The following is an 18,494-nucleotide window of genomic DNA, read 5'->3' as shown; positions in this document are numbered from 1 at the left end:
GATGCCAGAGGTTGCCCACACCTCTCTCACCACATCTACTGGGAGGAGAAGTCTGGCCTTGTCACAGGACAGGTGGGAGGCCCAAAGGGCAACATCCCCGCTCTGAGAAAGGCCTTCACTGCCCGGAACCCACCCTGGAACCTGACTGCAATCTGCTGCTGCCTGCATAGAACAGACCCATCTTTGACTTCTGACTTCAGGAATGTTTCTCCGACGCTTCTTCCAATACAGGAAATTGACAACCAAACTATTCAAACAGGGCATGGGGGGCTCAGCAGAACCCCCAGGGAACTCTGGGGACCTCCTTCAGTAGGGATAACGCTCTGTTACTCGAGTTGCTGGATGTCCACAGCTGCTCCCCTGGAGCACTGGCCAGGTTCCCAAGGGGCAGCTCAGTCCAGGCTACCCCCTGAAAGCTCCAGGAGCATCCTGGCTCCCCAGAAGGCGTCGCTGGAGGTCTGCCCGTCAGACCACTGCACCTGGGAAGCCAACACAGTGTCACACACGGAGACGCCCTCTGCCGGCTCTGCCCTCCCACTTGGCACTCCCAACCCTGGGACTCACCCCTCTGGACTCAGTAGGAAACCCTGCCCCAGGACACTTGCTTCCCAGCTCCCCTTCCATTGAAGTCCAGCCTCCAGACGTCCCTGGCTCATGTTCAGCTCTGCCCACTTTAGTCACTCTGAAGTCCCAAGCTTGGGACCCAGGAGTCAGGAAGGAAGCCCACAGTGCTTGTAGGAGGGTCTCACCTGGCTGGAGGGAGGGGGCTGGCTCAGCTCCACGGCAGACATGGGGCCAGGGAAGCCTGATGGGGCCGGAGTCAGGTCTGAGGGGCTGGAAAAGGGACGGTGTCAGGACAGGCCCTCTGCCACCCTATTTGAGGGTCACGCTGTCCCCCATGAGCCCCATACTCGGAGAGCTTTCTACCTGTCTGAAGCCCTTCCAGGTGACAGGCTCTCCGGGAACAGCCTCCTCCTGCAAGGCACTCAGGTGGGCAGGATGCTGGAGGGGCCTCAGGACCCTCAGGGGTCTCAGGTAGTCAGGGGGCAAGCACACCAGGGCAGGCTCACAGAAGATGGGTGGTGAGCGGAGACGGAAAGGAAGAGACGGTCACAAAGGGACAGGCCTGAGGCACGCAGAGCTCAAAAGGCCCTTAGAACCAAATCAAGGAGAGCAGCAGGGGGAGCAGGGCATGGACAGGTGCAGCCACTCAGGACAACAGTCATGCAGGCCCCTGAAGTCAAACCACATCCACCCTGTGACCTAGTCACCCCACTGCTGGGTGAATACACCCCAGAGACACGAAGGCAAATTATGCAGGCCACTATGTGTGCAGCAAGGCTGACAGCAGCCCCAAACCAGCAGCTCCCAAATGCCTCTAACAGGTGATGTCAATCCATACCAAGACTAGGACTCAGCAAGAAAGAGGAAGGGGTACTGATACACACAGGAGGAGGGATGCTGATACACACAGGAGGAGGGGTGTTGATACACACAGAAGGGGTGTTGATACACACAAGAGGAAGGGTGTTGATACACACAGGGGGGTGTTAACACACACAAGAGAAAGGGTACTGATACACACAGGAGGAAGGGTGTTGATGCACACAGGAGAAAGGGTGTTGATACACACAAGAGGAAGGGGGTGCTGATACACACAAGAGGAGGGGTATTGATATACACAGCAGTAGGGACAGGTCTCAAGCAGTCAGGCTGAGTGAAGGAAGCCATATAATAAAAAAAAGGGCAGATGCTGTATGATTTCACTCATATGAAATTCTTAGAAAATGCAGCTAAAGAAAACAGATCCTTGGTCCTGGGAAGGTGGGGGTGAGGGGTGGAGGCAGATGGAAACAGCCCATGACCTAAAGCATAGTTATGGTTTGTGATGAATACATGTCACACTCAGAAAACTTTCATTTGTACCATCTAAACATGTTCGTACTTTACGCCCCAGCAAAGCTGTTTTTAAACAAGGAATCAAGGTTATCAGATCAGATCAAAGATGAGCTGGAGCACTGGAGTCCAAAGGTGAGAAAACCAATGGAGAGGCGGCCAAGCAGGCCCAAGGTGGCCCTGTGGCTGCTCCGCTCCATCCGTCTTCTGCTCATAAACCCACATGGTCTGGCTGTTTCCACAAGCAAAGCCTGTTTCCTCAGGAGGCTGCCCCCCTCCTCTCGCATGTCCCCCAGTAATTCTGCCCTCACCGGGCACCTGATCTTCAGCTCCTAGATTTGGGAGACCCCAAACCCTGGGGACCCTGTCCTGTGGCCCTCTATCATAGGTTCCCCCTCCACCAGAGGCCCAACACTCTCCTCCTGTGAAATCTGAACCACTGTCACGCCCCCATGCCACAGTCTGCAGCACATCCCCTATTCACAGCCCTCCCAAGCGCCTTTAAAATTATAATTTGGAGTATAAAAGCAGGCTCTTGATGCTGTCCAGAAACTGAAACAATCTTTGGGGAAAAGAGGATGCCTGAAAGAGGCTGCTGGAGCCCAGGGAGACCTCTGGGGAAGCACCATCCACATGCCTGTATCTGCTCCTGTGCTTCCAGGTGTTCTTTTGTCCGAGGGAAAAACTATGATCATGTAGGATGGGGGAACTGTTGAGGTTTCCAGAAATCCCTAAGGAAAGGACCTCATCTGCCCCGTGGGAGATGGTGAGTCTCCTGACCAGGCACCACCCCATACGTGGCCCGTAGGAAGTATCACCTGAGCCCCGTGGCCCTGCACTTACTTCTGGGTGAGGATGAAGCTGGGAGCCTGTGGCGGGGGCTGGGTCACCAGGAGGTTGCCCGCCTGTCGTTCTGCTTGGCTACCGCGGGAACCCGGATCCTCCTCCAGGTATGTGCCCTGGGGGTTGATGCTGGGAGGGTCAGCGAATCCTGCAGGGGAGGAAACCCCACAACCCAGAGCTGGGAGACGGGGGCACAGTCCGCGTGCAGCCCAACACAGACGTCTGCAGAGAGGCAGCGTCCAGTCTGCCAGCCCCCCGCCTCAGCTCTGCGTAGAGGAAAGAGAAGCCACTTCTGTCCATCTCAGTGGCTTTTTCAGGCTTCCAGAGACCAAAACAATGTCAAATTTCACTGGCTTCAAGTTTTTATCATTCTAGACCTCAAACCAGCCCAACAAAGACTCAGCATCCCAATCTGCCCACATTCACTGCTGCCGTATGAGGACAGACTCCTCGGCGCCTCCCTGCTTCACCACAGGCTGAGCCCAGCCACCCGCCGCTTCCCTCCCCTTTTTCCTTGTGTTCCACCTTGACTTCATGGCAGTGCAAGGTGTTACTCCCTTGCCCCACCCTTTCTCTTTACTTAAAATGTTGTAGAAAATCTCTCAGGGTGCCTTTCACTCTAAAAAGGAAAGCCACATGGACTCAATCAGTTCCGGGCTGACATTTAGGAGCAAAGTAAGCTAAGAAGGGAGGTCCATTTGTGCCCTAAGTCCATCCGGGCAATAAAACTAGCAAGCATCCTGATCTCAGACCCCAAACAACAGTCCTTCCTCCTGTCTGCCAGAGCAACCATCTAAACTGTCAGCTGCTCAGACCTGCCGAACCGTTTGGTGTATGACTACCTCCACCTCTGTTGTGTCTTCTTCCCACAGAACTTCAAAGATACTTTGAGGTCCACGAAATATGGGTAAGTGCAAATTTGAACATTTCAATTCATGCAGAATAGATCAATGGGTTATAGCTTCTTCCTCTAAGAGTAAGGGAAATAAAAAGCCCCAAGCCTAGGACAAAGGGAGTGTCATGAGAAGGGCAATTAGCAGGTGTGAGGTGTCCGTGTTCGGCAGATGCAGGGCACACGTTCAAGGCCATGGTGGTGGGTGGGGTGTCTGAAGGGAAGCCAGGGCGTAAGCAGCGGTCAAGGACCCTGAGGAGTTTGCAGAAAAGGAAGAAAAGTGAGGTGTTCAAGTGGTCAGCAGGGAGCTCACCAATTCCCAGAGAACATCACCCTCACATATGCTCGACATGGTGTGAAGACCAGCTCCCCTCTTTCCAGTATGAGGCTGGCCACTGCCTGTCCTGACTCCAGCCTTGTTAGTACACATGGACAGGAAAAGGTCTCTGAAATGAAAGACCAATCCGTTCAGATGGAAAAACTGCCTCAGAAAAATAAGTCTCCAGGCTCGTCCACTTTAAGGCCCCACCTCTTCCTGTATCCAAGGAAGGACCTGAATCCACCATCCTCACATTTCCTCCTTCAGGCAACAAAACATATTTACTGAAGCTTGTAAGCAGGATACTCAGAGAGGTATAGATATTGCATCTATAAAAAGTAACACAATCTATGAAGAAAGGAAAATCAGAATTAAGAAAAGAGAGCTTAGAGTTCTCTTAAAATACATAACTGTCATAATATCACAAGATAGGACTTCCCTGGTGGTCTGGTGGTTAAGAATTCACCTGCCAATGCAGGAGACACGGGTTTGATTTCTGGTCTGGGAATTTTCCACGTGCCAACTAAACCCATGAGTCACAACTACTGAATCCCACGTGCGCCTATGGCCCGTGCTCTGCAACAAGAGAAGCCACCACAATGAGAAGCCCATGCACTGCAACTAGAGAGTAGCCCCTGCTCACTGCAATAAGAGAAAGCCTGCACACAGCAACCAAGACCCAGTGCAGCAAAAATAAGTAAATAAATGTTTTATTTTAAGAAACTCAGAAGATAGAGTTTAAGACAAAAGCACATACAATAAAAGCAACTTTTTTAAAGGTAAGCATTTTGGGAGATTGGCCCAGGATTTCCAACATCCAAATAACATTTGTGCTGTAAAGAGAGAACTAGAAGGAGGAAATCATCAGGAAACTATCAAAGAAAGTTACAGAAAATGCCTGGAGCTTAAAGAAGACCTTGCTCTCTCTTTAAATTGAAAGTTTAACAACAAAGTGATTTTAAAAGACTCACACCTAGGACCATCACTGTGAAATTTCAGAACACCAAGATAAAAAGATTCAAGAAAGGAAAAATATGTAAAACATGTAAAAATCAGAATGACATCTGACTTAAAATGACAACATTGGATGCTGTAATGATATGCTGCTTTCAAATTGCTAAGGGAAAAAAGTGTTTTAAGCTCAGAATTCCGTCCCTGACAAATCACAAATCAAGCATGAGGGAAGATTAAAGACAATTTCAGAAAATGCAAGGAATCAGAAAATTTACCTTGCAGTCACCCTTTCTTGTCAAGTTAAAGACATTCTCTAACAACAAGAGTCAAGAAAGAAAGAACAAGACTTGCAATTAAGGAAATACTGAAGTGTAATTTCCCTGGTTGTCCAATGGTTAAGATTTCACCTTCCAACACAGGGAACGTGGGTTTAATCCCTGGTCAGAAAACTAAGATTCAACACTGAAGCAAACCCAGGTGTTCTCAGGATGATGGCTCCATCCCAGGCCTAGGGAGACTGCACTTGGATGGGGACAGGGAGAAGGAGGCAACAAGAAACTATATAAAGACATGTGTGTGTGTGTGTATATCTATACATACATATATATAACCACAGAAGAGGGCTTCCCAAGTGGTGCTAGTGGGAAAGTCTGCCGATGCAGATAGACATAAGAGATGTGGGTTTGATCCCTGGGTCAGGAAGATCCCCTGGAGGAGGGCTCGGCAACCCACTCCAGTATTGCCTGGGAAATTGCAAGGACGGGGGAGCCTGGCGGGCTACAGTCCATAGGGTCACAAAGAGTCAGACATGACTGAAGTGACTTAGCACGCATGCATAACCAGACAAGACTAAGAAATTTAGGTGACAGGCTGAATCAGTGCCAATATCCTCCTTATACGCTTGGATGTCACAAGATGCTATCATGTTTGGTGCACAAAATATATACCTGAATACATTTTCGTTAAGGATATGTATAGCTACAATTACAACTAAGAAAGAAACCTGGACAAGAGGGTAGAAGTCCGAGCAGCTCAGCTCTCCTCTGTGCTAGCAGACATAGACAAGCTAGTCACGGGGACTGGATGCAGGGTTGGCAGCCATTCCATTTCATTTCAACTCTTTCCTCACTATCCTATTTTTTTAGTCACGTGCGCATTTTACTTTGAAAACAAAAATAAATGAAAAAAAATCCAGCTGTTCGTGGGAAGAGCCTATTTCCAACTGCACTGATTTGTGGGTCTAATAAAATACATGGGATTCAAGCAGAAAGTCCTCGCCCCTCAAAACCCTGCCCCTTCAAATGAGACACAAGCCATCAAAGCATCTGATGTAGAAACCTGTGGTCTGTCTAGAGTGGACCCACCTGAGGGGCTGGGCTCCCTGAGGGTGGCGAGGGACACAGCCAGAGCAGCGTCTGTAGGGTGCATGGTGAGGTTCAGCCCATGGCTGTGGATCAGCTGCCCAGTCTGGAAGGAAGCTTCCTTGGAGGATGCCAGTGCGAGAGACATCAGCCACGACTCAGGGGCAGCCAGAGAGGGGTCCAGCATATCATTGGCAGCAGCCAGAGGACAGAGACCAGGGCCAGAGCAGACAGGGGGCAGAGTGGCTGGGTCACGGTTAGGCCCCTCCTGGTACATCTCACCACCCTGCAGAGACCTGGGGGGACACAGGGAACACCACCCCTTGGTGGGCAGAGGGTCCCCCAGGCTGGGGTAGGGGGGCCTGGGAGGACATTCCAACTCAGTCTGGGAATCTGGGCTTGGATGGCTGTGGGGCCCACCACATTCCCAGTCATGCTTCCTTCACCATCCTCCCTGGGGCTGCAAGAGTTAAAAATATTACTGCTAGAAACCTAAGATACACTAGCAGTTTATTTACAAGTGCTTTCAATGAAGCATGGTTCTGTAATACTGAAAGCTGAAAATGATTAGGAACAACCTAACATTTGAATGACTATGTGAAGGTGAATCTTAAAGGACTATTAGGCAGAAATTAATAATTCAAAGAATTAATGTTCCACCAATGCTCACTGTGTCTCAGATGGTGCTTCTGGGCTTTTGTTAACAACCCCCCACCTCTATCATCTGTGTGACGACCTGCATGGCAGGGCTTATCACTGTCCCCATTTCACAGATGAGAAAAGTGAGACACCAAGAGGTCATGGGAACTTGCCTAAGGCCACATGGGCAGTGCTGGCCTGAATGTGAGGTGCCAGCCCAGGTAATGTCATGCGAGATGCTAATAACACAACGGTAACAGGGAAAAGTGGGCACAGCTTGATGGTTTACACAGCATGGACATGACCCCTCACTTAGACTCAGCCCCCCTGCTGGCCAGCACTCCTGCTGGCTCACAGCAGTCTGAGCAGCGTCACAGGAGTGGCAAGGTAAAGTGAGACGCTGCCTGGGCTGTGGGAGGAACTTACCAACTTAGGGGTTACTGACTTAGAGATATACCAACCACACCAAATGTTAGAGAGAAACAAACCAAGAGGACGGCCATTTGCCTTTAGGAGATAGGTCTGCATGTTCTTCTAAGTCTGTTTCCCCATTCTCCAAAATCTACATGAAGTCAGGCTGTGAGTCAGGCTCCAGGAAGCAAGTGTGCTGCACATGACGTGGGATCCTTGCCCGTGGCTCCCCCTCCTACCTGGGGTCACAGCCGTCTCTGCCCTCAGCCATCACAGACCTGGTCCCAGGGTCTGGCTGGCGTTCCTACACCCACCCCAGTCCTGGTCTCCCACTGAGGGTGGGGAACTGAACAGGGAGACAGTCTCCTGGCCTATGTGCATGGCAGTACCTGGGAGCCAGTGACTTGGGCACAGTCTCGCCTCCAGAGAAGTCTGGGGTCAGAGCCAGCGGCTCCCATGGCCCTTGGGTGGTCTCCAGGGTCTGTAGAGGCCCACTTTCCTCAGGTCCTGCTAAAAGCCAATCAAATGGGAGGGGAGGCTGGCTGATGCTTGGAGTCCCAGCCTCCTTCCCAGCAGATTGAGAGCAGTCACGCTGGTTGCCTGGTGCTCTTTGTTTGACCCTTGATCTGTCTTTGTTCTGAACTGAAACCCATGATTATGAACCCAGGCCACCCCAATTCTGGTGCTTGGCTTACCTCCCCAACTCCTGGGCCTGACCTCACAGTAATCTCTCAACGCTGCTGCAGCCCACCCAGGCCACCCTGAGCCCAACCTGACCCTTAGCGTCAGTGATCTCACTTCCCACAGGGTGAGGTGCTGAATGTGCAGACTGGAGCTGGAGGAGGGGCCCTGGCTGGTCCTGGATACCGGTTTTGTCAGAAGGGCCACTCACTCGACCACTGAGGCCTGTCCACAAGCCCAGAGCCAAGGTGGGGGTGGCCTGTTGGCTGCGTGGGGCGGTGCCGACTCGCCTCCCCCGACGTGAGGTCTTCTCCTGAGTCTGGGGCTGGCGCCGAACGCTGCATCAGGGCCCTCTGGCGCCGCCGGTAATTGGCAAACCAATTGTAGACTTGCTCCGTGGTCAGGCGCATCTGAGAGGCCAGGTCCTCCTGCCCCAAAACAACCCGCCACTAGCCCAGCCCACTCCCAAGCCGAGAGGCTGGGGCACCAAGGGCGCAAGCCACCACCCAGCCAACGGCCACTCACAGCCAGGGGGACTCCGAGCAGCTGGCAAACCAGATCCTCCCGAGGTACCACCCAACCACTCACCCTCCGCCCGCCCGTGCCAGAGCGTATCGGCCACGACCAACCCTGCGACCAGGCACCTCTCAGATGTGACCTGGAACCACTGGCCACAGCGCCCTGCTCTGGGGGAGCCCAGCTGACTGGACGCGGGGAGGAGGGAGCAAGCCAGCTTTCTGAGCAGCAGGATCTGAGGGGGCAGACTCTTGCCCCCTGCACCCACTCCTGGAAGGCGCCCCCCTCTACCCCTCCTGCTGGAGCCCCGGCCTCAGCAAGTGCTCAGTGAGTGTCTCCTGAAGTCACACCGGCTGAATGGGTATTAAGATGCCTGTGATGAAATTCACTCCCCAGCCTGTGCAGGGTGGACATGCAAGGGCTGCCGGCCAAAGGGCGCCATCCCCAAGGGAGCTCAGGGTGGTCAGAGCCCACCACCGCCCTGGCAGATAGGCCACTAGGGAGGGTGTGGATCTACCCCCTAAGGTGGTGATGTGGCTCTCCCCACTAAGGGTGGCAGGCCCCCAAGGGTGTTAGTCCCCCACCTAACAGTGGGGGTGAACCACCCAAGAGTGGGCGTCCCCTAAGGATAGGGAGTGCTGGCGAAGGGGAGGGTGCCTGGCCACGCTCGTATCTGCTCTTACCCGCTCAGCCTTGCTGGGGTTGGTGCTCACGCCCGAGGCAAAGTCCTGCAGCTTCTGGCGAACTTCTCTGGGGAAGTTCCGGCTCTTGAGGCCGTCGGGGCAGAGGGAGGCGGGTGGTGGGTTCCTAGAGGAGGACACTGAGGAGGTGGTAACAGACCCCTGCTCCTCTGGATGCACCTGTTGTATTCCCCTGGACTCTGCTCCTTTCAACAGCCACCCTCGTCCCCAGCGTGTGCTGCAGGCCCTGGATCCAAGCCCTGAGCAGGGAGGGGCCTGGTGGTGCCTGGGCCCACACTCCACACTCTCATCAGGGTTCCCAGCACCCCTCACTGACCAGTGGCCCTGACTGCTGAAGCTGGATGATGAAGATATTGAGGTGGGTTATGCTATCTGCTTTACTGACTGTACAATGGAAATTTTTCGCAAAAGAAAAAGTGACAGGGGGCTTCCCTGGTGGCTCAGTGGTAAAGAATCTGCCTGCCAATTCAGGAGACGGATTTGATCCCTGGTCTGGGAAGAACACACATGCCATGGAGCAACCTAGCTCATGCACCACAACTACTGAGCCTGTGCTCTAGAGCCTGGGAGCCACAACTACTGAGGCCCAAGTACCCTAAAGTCTGTGCTCTGCAACGAGAAGCCACAATGAGGAGCCTGCAGAACACAACCAGAGAGTAGCCCCCACTCACTGCAATTAAGGCTTCCCTGATAGTTCAGTTGGTAAGGAATCTGCCTGCAATGTAGGAGACCCTGGTTTGATTCCTGGGTCGGGAAGTTCCCCTGGAGGAGGGCTAGACTACCCACTCCAGTATTCCTGGGCTTCCCTCATGGTTCAGCCGGTAAAGAATCCGCCTGCAATGCAGGAGACCTGGGTGAGATCCCTGGGTTGGGAAGATCCCCCCGGAGAAGGGAATGGCTGGCTATCCACTGCAGTATTCTAGCCTGAAGAACTCCATGGACTGCATGGGGTCACAAAGAGTTGGGCACGACTGAGCAACTTTCACTTTCACTGCAATAAAGAAAAGCCCGAACAGGAACAAAGACCCAGCAGAGCCAAAAATAATTTTTTTTTAAAAATGTCATATAAGTAAACAACACCGGTTTTCTACAAGATTTGATATCCAAATACCAATTGAAAAATCCCCATGAATCACCCCATACATCCCAGTGAAGCTCAGCTTCCCACTTCTCACATCTACCCCCAGCCTGTCTTGCTCATCCCAGTGAGAGACCACCATGTCCCTGCCAATCAGGCCAAGAGCCTGGGTTTATTATCTTACCTTCTACAATACGTCCAACCTATCAGCAAATCCTCCTGAGTCCATCCTGACACAACCCATTCCCCAGCCACAGCCCTCTCAGAACCTCCAAGCACCTCCTGTCTCTGCCCCCGCGCTGACCACCAGCTGTAATGTGTATCACCCCTCCTCATGCCCAGGGAGCACCGTCCCTGTGCTCAGGCCTCACTCGGGTTCTGTGGCCGTGCTGCAGCCCCCACAACAAAGGACCACCGACCCACAGTCCTCTACTGAGCTTGTCCTGTCTGGCATTCCTTGCTCTGAATTAGGGGATCTGCTTTGTTTCACAGTCTCCTGTCCATCATCCACATCCAGGCGCAGCTCCAGGAGAGCCCCACGGGCCTCTTCACAAACACGGCAAGCTGCTCCCCAAGTCCCTTTGCTGAACCACCCTCAGGCAGGCCCTAAAAACCTATAGGGAGGGGACGGACGGCAACCCTTGACAACCTCCAGGCTGATTAACTTCTGGGTTTTGAGGATGCATCTGGTGGGCACTGTGAGAAAAATTCTGTCTGATCCAAAAGGAATCCATCCATCTCGTCCTCCATCAATCAGGCTCTTGGCTCAGCAACTCCTATCACTTGGGCCTTCAGGAGCTCAGAGCGAGACCTGCAGCCTCTTCTGGCCGGTGGAGAACACCCAAATAAGGAACAAAAGCTCTGCAGCCTCAACGTCCAAGCTGGAATCCTGCCTTTGCGTCTCTCCAGCGTGTGACCAGGTGAGTCACTAATTTGTCTGTGCCTCGGTGTCCTCACCCACGAATGGTGATGCTGGTGATGGTTATAACTGGTAGCCATAATGTTTACTTAGTGCTGACTATGGTCATGGTGGTGATTGTTATTAACATCTGTTCAGCATTTATCATGTGCCAGACTGTCTTCTAACCAGGGGTCCCCATGTCTGATGATCTGGGATCTAATGTCTGATGATCTGACGTAAAGCTGATGTAATAATAATAGAAGTAAAGTGCACAATAACTGTAATATACTTGAATCATTCCGAAACCATCCCCCTTACCCCTGCACATGCACTGGTCCCCGGAAGAATTGTCTTCCACAAAACCCGCCGCTGGTGCCAAAAAAATTGAGGACCACTGTTCTAAGCACTACATGCATCTCACACGGTGCTTACAGCACCCGCATCTCCATCTGTCTTTAAAAGGTCCTGCGGCCCTGAGGAGCTGCACGGAAATCCCGGCCAGGTGACTGGCAGAGCCTGACCGTGGGGACTAGCTGACATGAGGGGCATCCCTCTCACAGGAGGAAAGTGAGGTCGGGGTGCCCACCTACTGACTCCCTCCCTGCAAGGTCCTCACTGACGGTAGCGGCTCCTGGCCTGGGTCCTGGGAACGGCTGTCCATCCTGCCCTATGGGCAGAAGTGGGACAGAGTTCCCATAGCCGAGCAGGCAGCGAGGAGGCTCAGTGTCGGGCACTGACATCACTGTTTCATCTTACCTCTCTCCCTCTACTTCCCCTCAGCCCTTCTGTGCTTCTGGAAGGGAAATCCCTCGGGAGCCCCCGGGAATAAGCGCCAAGACCAATGCATACCTCTTCCGGCACCGGAACTTCTGCACCGGCGTCAGTGTGGACACGCCGAGCCTCTTCATGGTCAGACTATAGTGGATGTCATTCCAGAGCTGCACCAGCTTGGGGCTGCCGCCCGGCACCTGGCACCCCTGTGGACAAGAGCCTCCTGAGACCCGCACCCTCCCCTGCCCTGGAGCCCCATCATCCAGTCCCACTGGTGCCCAAAAGTGAGGGCATGAGCGCCATGGCTGGGCTCCCCACCAGGATTTCGGGGAGCCCCCGGGGGTCACAGTTCTCCTCCACCCTCACAGATGAGAGGCAGGCAAGGAGAAGGCCACCTCTGGGCTGTGGCCACAGCATATAGGAGGCAGAGCTGCGCTAAGGACCATATATGAAAGATTAGATTTGAGGGGCCTGAGGCGTGACCCCTGTCTTGTATGAGAGGTCTTTCCCACCAGCTGGGTGGATCCCTGGGTCTCAGAGAGCACATTCTGAGCTGAAGGGGATAAAGAGGTCATGGTCATGCCACTGATGGCATCCCCAGTGTGACATGGTCATGTGAGCAGACTTTTGAGATGGCCAAGGATGCTGAGGACAGGCCTCCCCTAGACACAGCCCCTGTGCTTTAACCCCAGTGTTCTCAGGACCATTTTGGTGAGGGAGGTGCTGAGAATTGTTTGGCTTTCTCTCCACAGCAACAGAAAAAGCCCATTTTGCTGGGTCGAAGCCTGCAGTCTCCTGCCAGGATAAAGCAGCATACCCAGGGCACAACCTATGGGCAGAGAAACCACCTGGGGCCTCCCCACCTGCAGGAGTGGCCCTTGGCAGGAAATGCCCTTTTCTGAGGTGGTAGCCCCATGGCTTCTCTCAGGTCTCAGAACACGTTACTTCTAGACAATCCCGAGTGAGTTATAGTCCCTCTCCTGGGAGTTTTTCATCACATTTCATCCTTGACTGCCGACACAGCAGCTATGACAACTCTATGTGTTCATTCATTTCGTCTGACATCACTGGAAATCTGATTTCTCTTATGTGTCAGGTGTTGGGGATCCTTTAAGGAGCAGAACAGATGCGCCCCCTGCTCCTGGGGCCTGCAGTGCAGGAGGGGAGGCAGACAAAACACAGGTTGAAAAATAAACACGTTTCTACTTATGAGCTGAGGAAGGAGCCATAGAGGGGGATGAGGGCTCCTTTATATCCTGGACAATAAAGGAGGCACTAGCTATACAGGGTGACATTTAAAGCAGAAACCAGACACGTAGGAAAGCTCCAGCCACACAGAACGGGGCTCCATTTCCTCTGGCAGAGGAAATGACACCTGCAAAATTCAAAAGAAGAGGATCTCAGGAGTTCCAGAAACATCAAGAAAGCCAGCATGACAAAAGGGGGGCAGGAAGGGTCCAAAGACTGGAGAGCAAGCCAGCACTGACGGCAGGCTCTGGGGCCACCGCCTCAGCACACACCATGGTCCCATCTGCAGTTTTAAAACTCCCTCTAGCTTCTAGGTGAGGAACAGATGGAGGGGCAGGAGAGAACATGGTTGGGGGCAGGGGGGTGCGGGGGCTGGCGGGAGAGGGAGCCAGGTGGATGCCGCAGGGCTTGGGGGAGAGGGAGCAGAAACAGAAAGAACTGGAAAGAACTGAATATCTTGAAAGTAAACACAGCATGAATTATGCATAGATGTACATGCATACATGTATATGGAGTGAAAAAGAAAAACACTGGCCCCCAAATCTCTTATTAAAACCTTTTGAGCCACACATAGTTTGGAATTCAAAACTTCACACATTTTAGGAAGTAACACAGGTATACACTACAGAATTTGCACCACTCCAGTATGATTTGGGGCAGGCAGCATCGTGCAACCAAACATACCAACATTTGGATAGTAAAACATACTGCAGTAACGTAAAGTGGATAAAGACATCAAGAGCTTCTTGTGGACATAGCTCAGGTTTTCATGTCAAAAGACTTGAGGTTCAAAGTGCCACCAGAGGACTAACAAACATACTTGTGATTTCAGAGTTCCTGAATGCAGACCCACAGCCAGGGGGCTGAGAGACTGGGTCTGTTTGCTTGTCTCACTAACTGGGATGCCAGCTTTTCAAGCCAGGACCACGAAGATTCCAAAACTGGACAGTCTCATCTTCAGTTACTAGGCAAGTTAAAACTTAGTAGAGAGAGAGTGGGCCATCCCGGCTTGGTTTATGGCACCTCTCCACAAGCTCCTGCTGACTCTGGGCATTTCTGCGGTGTTTAGGATGGTGGTGGCTGCTTCCCCTCTCTTCAACCCCCACATCCCCCCAACCCCCATCTCACAGACCAGTTCTACCTCCAGCAGCCGACAGGCGGCCTGGTGCTGCTCCTGCTGGGCCAGCACGCTGGCGCACACCAGGGCCACATCCGCATTGTCCAAGAGGTACAGGCGGAGTTGGCTGTCCAGCACAGCCGTGACCAAGGGCTGCACCTGGATGGGGTCATCCTGCAGGTCCCGGCACAGCCTGCCTGCGAGGGTCACCAGCTCCGGCAAGGGCAGGCTGGGGCCCCCATTTCCCCTCAGCAGTTGCAGGAAGCTCTGCATCGCCAGGCGGGTTGGGCCCCTCTGCAAACAAGATGACAAGTCAGGACCACGGCCTGCCCATGCTGATCAGCTGGCCGCACATCTATATTCAGCCAAGTCTGCCAGACCTCTCCTGCCATAGGTACTTGTGGCGACAGCAAGAGAAGGCAGGGGCAGCAGGGACTGGCAGAGTTTCCCATGAGTCTCCACAACAGTCCAGATCCTGGACTGCGTGTTGTGGCTGCAAGACTCCTCCTCACTCCTGGAACCTCTGTTCCCTTCCTGCCCCTTGCCCACATTACCACCTCTCTGCTTCTCATATTTTAAAACTACAATCTGACTATGTATATACTACACCAAATGGAGATAGCCTCCTTATGCCTTATGGCAATACTTAAGTCTGGCAGCACTGCAGGAAGGGCCCCTAGTCTCCACTGGGTTCTGAAAACGACCGGTGGAAGGAGGAGCTGTAACCACCTCCCCAGCCCCACACTAGTGAGCACTTTCTCAAACATAAGGTCCAGACCTGTGTTCCAACTACCTGAGGGCTATGGAACAGGCTGCTGGCAGCCAAATTAAAGGTGTACTTAGCAGATGCTACCAAACCACTTTCCACACACGATGTGAGAATCTGAACAGACTTGCCACGCTCCCTGGCAAAGGGTCTGGCCTGTTTCCACCTCTTGCCGCCCTGTACCACCTACAGGAACGCGCGCGCGAAAGGGACGCAGGACGCGCCCTCGTCGCCGCTCCCGGACCTCAGCGCCTTGAGACGGGCTCCTGTCTCAGGACCCAACCTTTCTTCCCAGCACGACGGGCAGGGGGTCCGAGACCTCGCATCCTTCGAGAGACCCAGGTTTCCTCTCGGGGCCGACTGCCCCATCCCACCCCCCACCGGGCTGCAGGAAGGGCAGGGAGGAGGCTAAGGGCCAAACTCACACGAAGAGAATCCTGGAGTTGGGGAAAGAAATGGGTTGGGGAGGGGCACCCGGAACACTGAGGGGACCCGGCTCCGCGGGGATAGACGTCTACCGCGCCGGCCTGCCTGAATACTCTCTGCCTGGCGGTGGCCCTGCGCCACCCCACCTCTCCGGGTGCCCTGCTCCCCGTGGGGGCCAAGAGGCCTCCCTGGCCCGCCACCAGGTCTTAAACTCAGTCACAGTACCCCATAAACTCCCTCCCGGACGGCCCCCGTTCACCCACCTTCATCCAGACGCCCCCAACTCACCCCTTAGCCAGGCACCGGCTCCCAGCGTTCAGGCTCAGCACGCAAATCCCCGGAGGCGGTTCGGAGGTGCGGTAGCTACAAAGTATCGAGGACTTGGCCAATCCCTGAGTACCTGGCCCAGCGTCCCTGGCCTCGCCCTCTCCTCCTAAATCCAGGGGGCCTGGGGATCAGCCTTGGTGCGGGGGGTTCTAGTGGTTCTGGCAGTTGTTATTGAGCCGAGAGGTTCTTGAGGGTCCGTGGGATTGGGGGGCGGGGGGCTGCACGGAAGCCAAGACCTTGGGGGGCTGGCGTCGGAGGCTCCAACTAGCCTGGCCCTTGGGCCCTTAGGCCCTTAGGCTGGGTTGGAGGAGAGGGTGTCACGACCCCCAACCCCTGCAGCAGGAGGAAGCTGTGACCCTGGGCTGACCCCAAGCAACCCGTGAAGCTCTGCGGAGCCAAAGCCCCGCTGAGGTCGCAGCCCGTGGGGCAGACACTCCCCACCTGCCCCTCGTGCCGGAGGGATCTGCACCTCAGCCTGGGCCGCACAGGAGGGGGTACCTTCAAGGAGCCGGGATCGTAGGGGAGATCCCACCTCCTGTGATCCTGGGGGTGCATCTCTGCGCCGTGAAGAGGCCTTCACACGGTGGTGGCCTCAGGACCCGAGTTCTCCACGCCCCTGGTCCACACGCAGGGGAAATCACTGAACTGCCGCCGTCCTTGCGGAGACACATCTGGTACAGGTTACAGTCTCGTGAATTTTGCACAGCAAGCTGGAAGGCGCCCTAGAGATGAGGCCAGGAAGACTTCAAGTTGATTTTTCTTTCTTTTTCCAGTTTTAAAGTCTTCAGTGCATTTGTTATAATATTGCTTCTGTTTTAAGTTTTGGTTTTTTCGCCTTCCAAGGCAGGTGAGATCTTAGCTCCCCCACCAGGGACTTGACTGCACCCCCTGCATTAGAAGGCAAAGTCTTAACCACTGGACTGACTGACAGGGAAGTCCCTTGAGTTGTTTTTTGTGTGTGTTTTTTTAATATTAATTTTTATTTATTGGCACACAAATTCTCTCGTGATGCCAGGGCTTCAGAGTGTGTTGCAGGCTCCAGAGCAGGTGGGCTGAGTAGTTGCTGAGGGCAGGCTTAGTTGCTTTGTGACATGTGGGATCTAAGTTCTCCAACCAGGAATAGAACCCGTGTCCCCTGCATTGCAAAGTGGATTCTTAACCACTGGACCAATAGATAAGTCCTGTAAGTTGGTTTTTAAATGGAGGTGGAGGCAAAAATTCTCTGAGGCCAGAGCTTCCGCCTAAGCTTATGGGCAAGACTTTGGCAGAAAGAGAAACATTTCAGTGTTGGTTCACAATCTAGAAACAATCCAAGATCTGGTGGAAATTTCTGGTAAATACATCAAACTTCAGAGAGAAGGTGGACTCAGGAAGGTTAAGTAGTAGTCGTGCAGAGAAAGAGTGCCTCCTGACCCCTACTAATGATACATTGTTTCTCAAAAACTACCTGTTACAAAACAAGGTGAGTGCTATGAGCCCTCTGAAAAGCACAGACATGAAATGATACATGCCACATTGGTAAACACTGTTGCCACTGGGTGACAAATTATTTATCATTTTTATTTGGCTTTTAAATTTTCTTCTTTTTGCTTATTCATGTTTTCTACTTTTTATAAAAAGGTAACTGGTTTTTCTCCTTTTAAGGTTCTTTTCAAGAAGTGAAAGAAAAAACACAGACAACAGGGTTGGAGGAAGCAATCCCCACCCCCACCCCCCAGTATACTAGAGCAGACATGGGTGATCAGAGGCAATGAGAGGTTCGCTGCAGGAAACCCTGCGGCTGTGGGAATGTGTTCCCAGGTCCTTTCTCCAGGGCCAGCTGGGAGCTCAGTGACAACATTCCTGGTTGCCGTCCACCCATTAAGCAGCAGTGAAGTTAAAATGTCAGTGGAACCCAAAATGTCCACGTACCTACATCATAAAATTAAATTTAAATGTAATTCAACAAATGTTATGATTCTAATTCGTTTCTATAAAGTCAGTTGTTTTTGTTGTTGTTGTTGTTTGCTGCCTGATAAGAAGTTACTATTTATAAACATTGTCTTATTTGAGCCTCCCAACCCCCCTCTGGGTGAGAGTTATGTTCTCTTATTATGTTCTCTTAGTATGGGTCCAGTGAATTTTAAAATCGTTTCCACCTATAAGTGACCTCCTTTAAATGTAAGACTCAAAAGCTTACATTCTTAACTTAAGCACATACTCTTTCTTGCTGCTTCTTGACCAGAAGTGAGTTTTACTAATCAAAGGATCAACTTTCAGTACTATTTTTCTCTTCTACATTGGTTTTTTATTGGACTAAAATTGCTTTACAATGTTGGGTTAATGTCTGCCGTACAGTGAAGTGGTCAGCCATATGCATACATCTATCTCCTCTCTCTCTGGACCTCTTTTCCACACCCCACCCGTCTAGGTCATCACAGAGCACTGAGCTGAGCTTACTGTGCTTGTAGCAGGTTCCCACTAGCTATCTACTTTACACACGCTAGTGTATAATATCATGCTTCCCAGGTAGCTCAGCTGGTAAAGAACCCGCCTTCAATGCAGGAGACGTTGGTTCGGTTCCTGGGTCAGGAAGTTCCCCTGCAGAAGGGATACGTCACCCAGTCCAGTGTTCTTGGGCTTCCCTAGTGGCTCAGATGGTAAAGAA

General features: G+C 52.7%; 1 protein-coding gene across 1 annotated transcript; it reads right to left on the bottom strand.

Annotated features, from left to right (window-relative positions):
* Positions 1-317: 317 nt before the first annotated feature.
* On the bottom strand, positions 318-14,601 carry ANHX (anomalous homeobox). The gene is made up of 9 exons (XM_061140872.1): positions 14,353-14,601; positions 12,042-12,169; positions 9,196-9,319; positions 8,208-8,424; positions 7,705-7,825; positions 6,269-6,561; positions 2,740-2,887; positions 750-834; positions 318-479 (listed from the first exon to the last, which is right to left on the bottom strand). Exons 1-9 carry the CDS (start codon positions 14,599-14,601, stop codon positions 393-395), a joined length of 1,452 nt encoding a protein of 483 aa, XP_060996855.1. The 3' UTR covers positions 318-392.
* Between the last annotated feature and the right edge of the window lie 3,893 nt (positions 14,602-18,494).

Source organism: Dama dama, chromosome 5 (genome assembly GCF_033118175.1).
Source record: "Dama dama isolate Ldn47 chromosome 5, ASM3311817v1, whole genome shotgun sequence".
NCBI classification, from domain to species: domain Eukaryota; kingdom Metazoa; phylum Chordata; class Mammalia; order Artiodactyla; family Cervidae; genus Dama; species Dama dama.
This window is presented reverse-complemented; position numbering and strand designations above follow the sequence as displayed.

Coding starts and splice junctions, on each gene's coding strand:
- ANHX (XM_061140872.1), bottom strand. CDS start 14,601: ATGCAGAGCTTCCTGCAACTGCTGAGGGGAAATGGGGGCCCCAGCCTG. Junction 8,425..9,195: donor ACCCCAGCAAGGCTGAGCGG/GTAAGAGCAGAT, acceptor GTTTTGGGGCAG/GAGGACCTGGCCTCTCAGAT. Junction 835..2,739: donor AGCTTCATCCTCACCCAGAA/GTAAGTGCAGGG, acceptor TCCCTTTTCCAG/CCCCTCAGACCTGACTCCGG.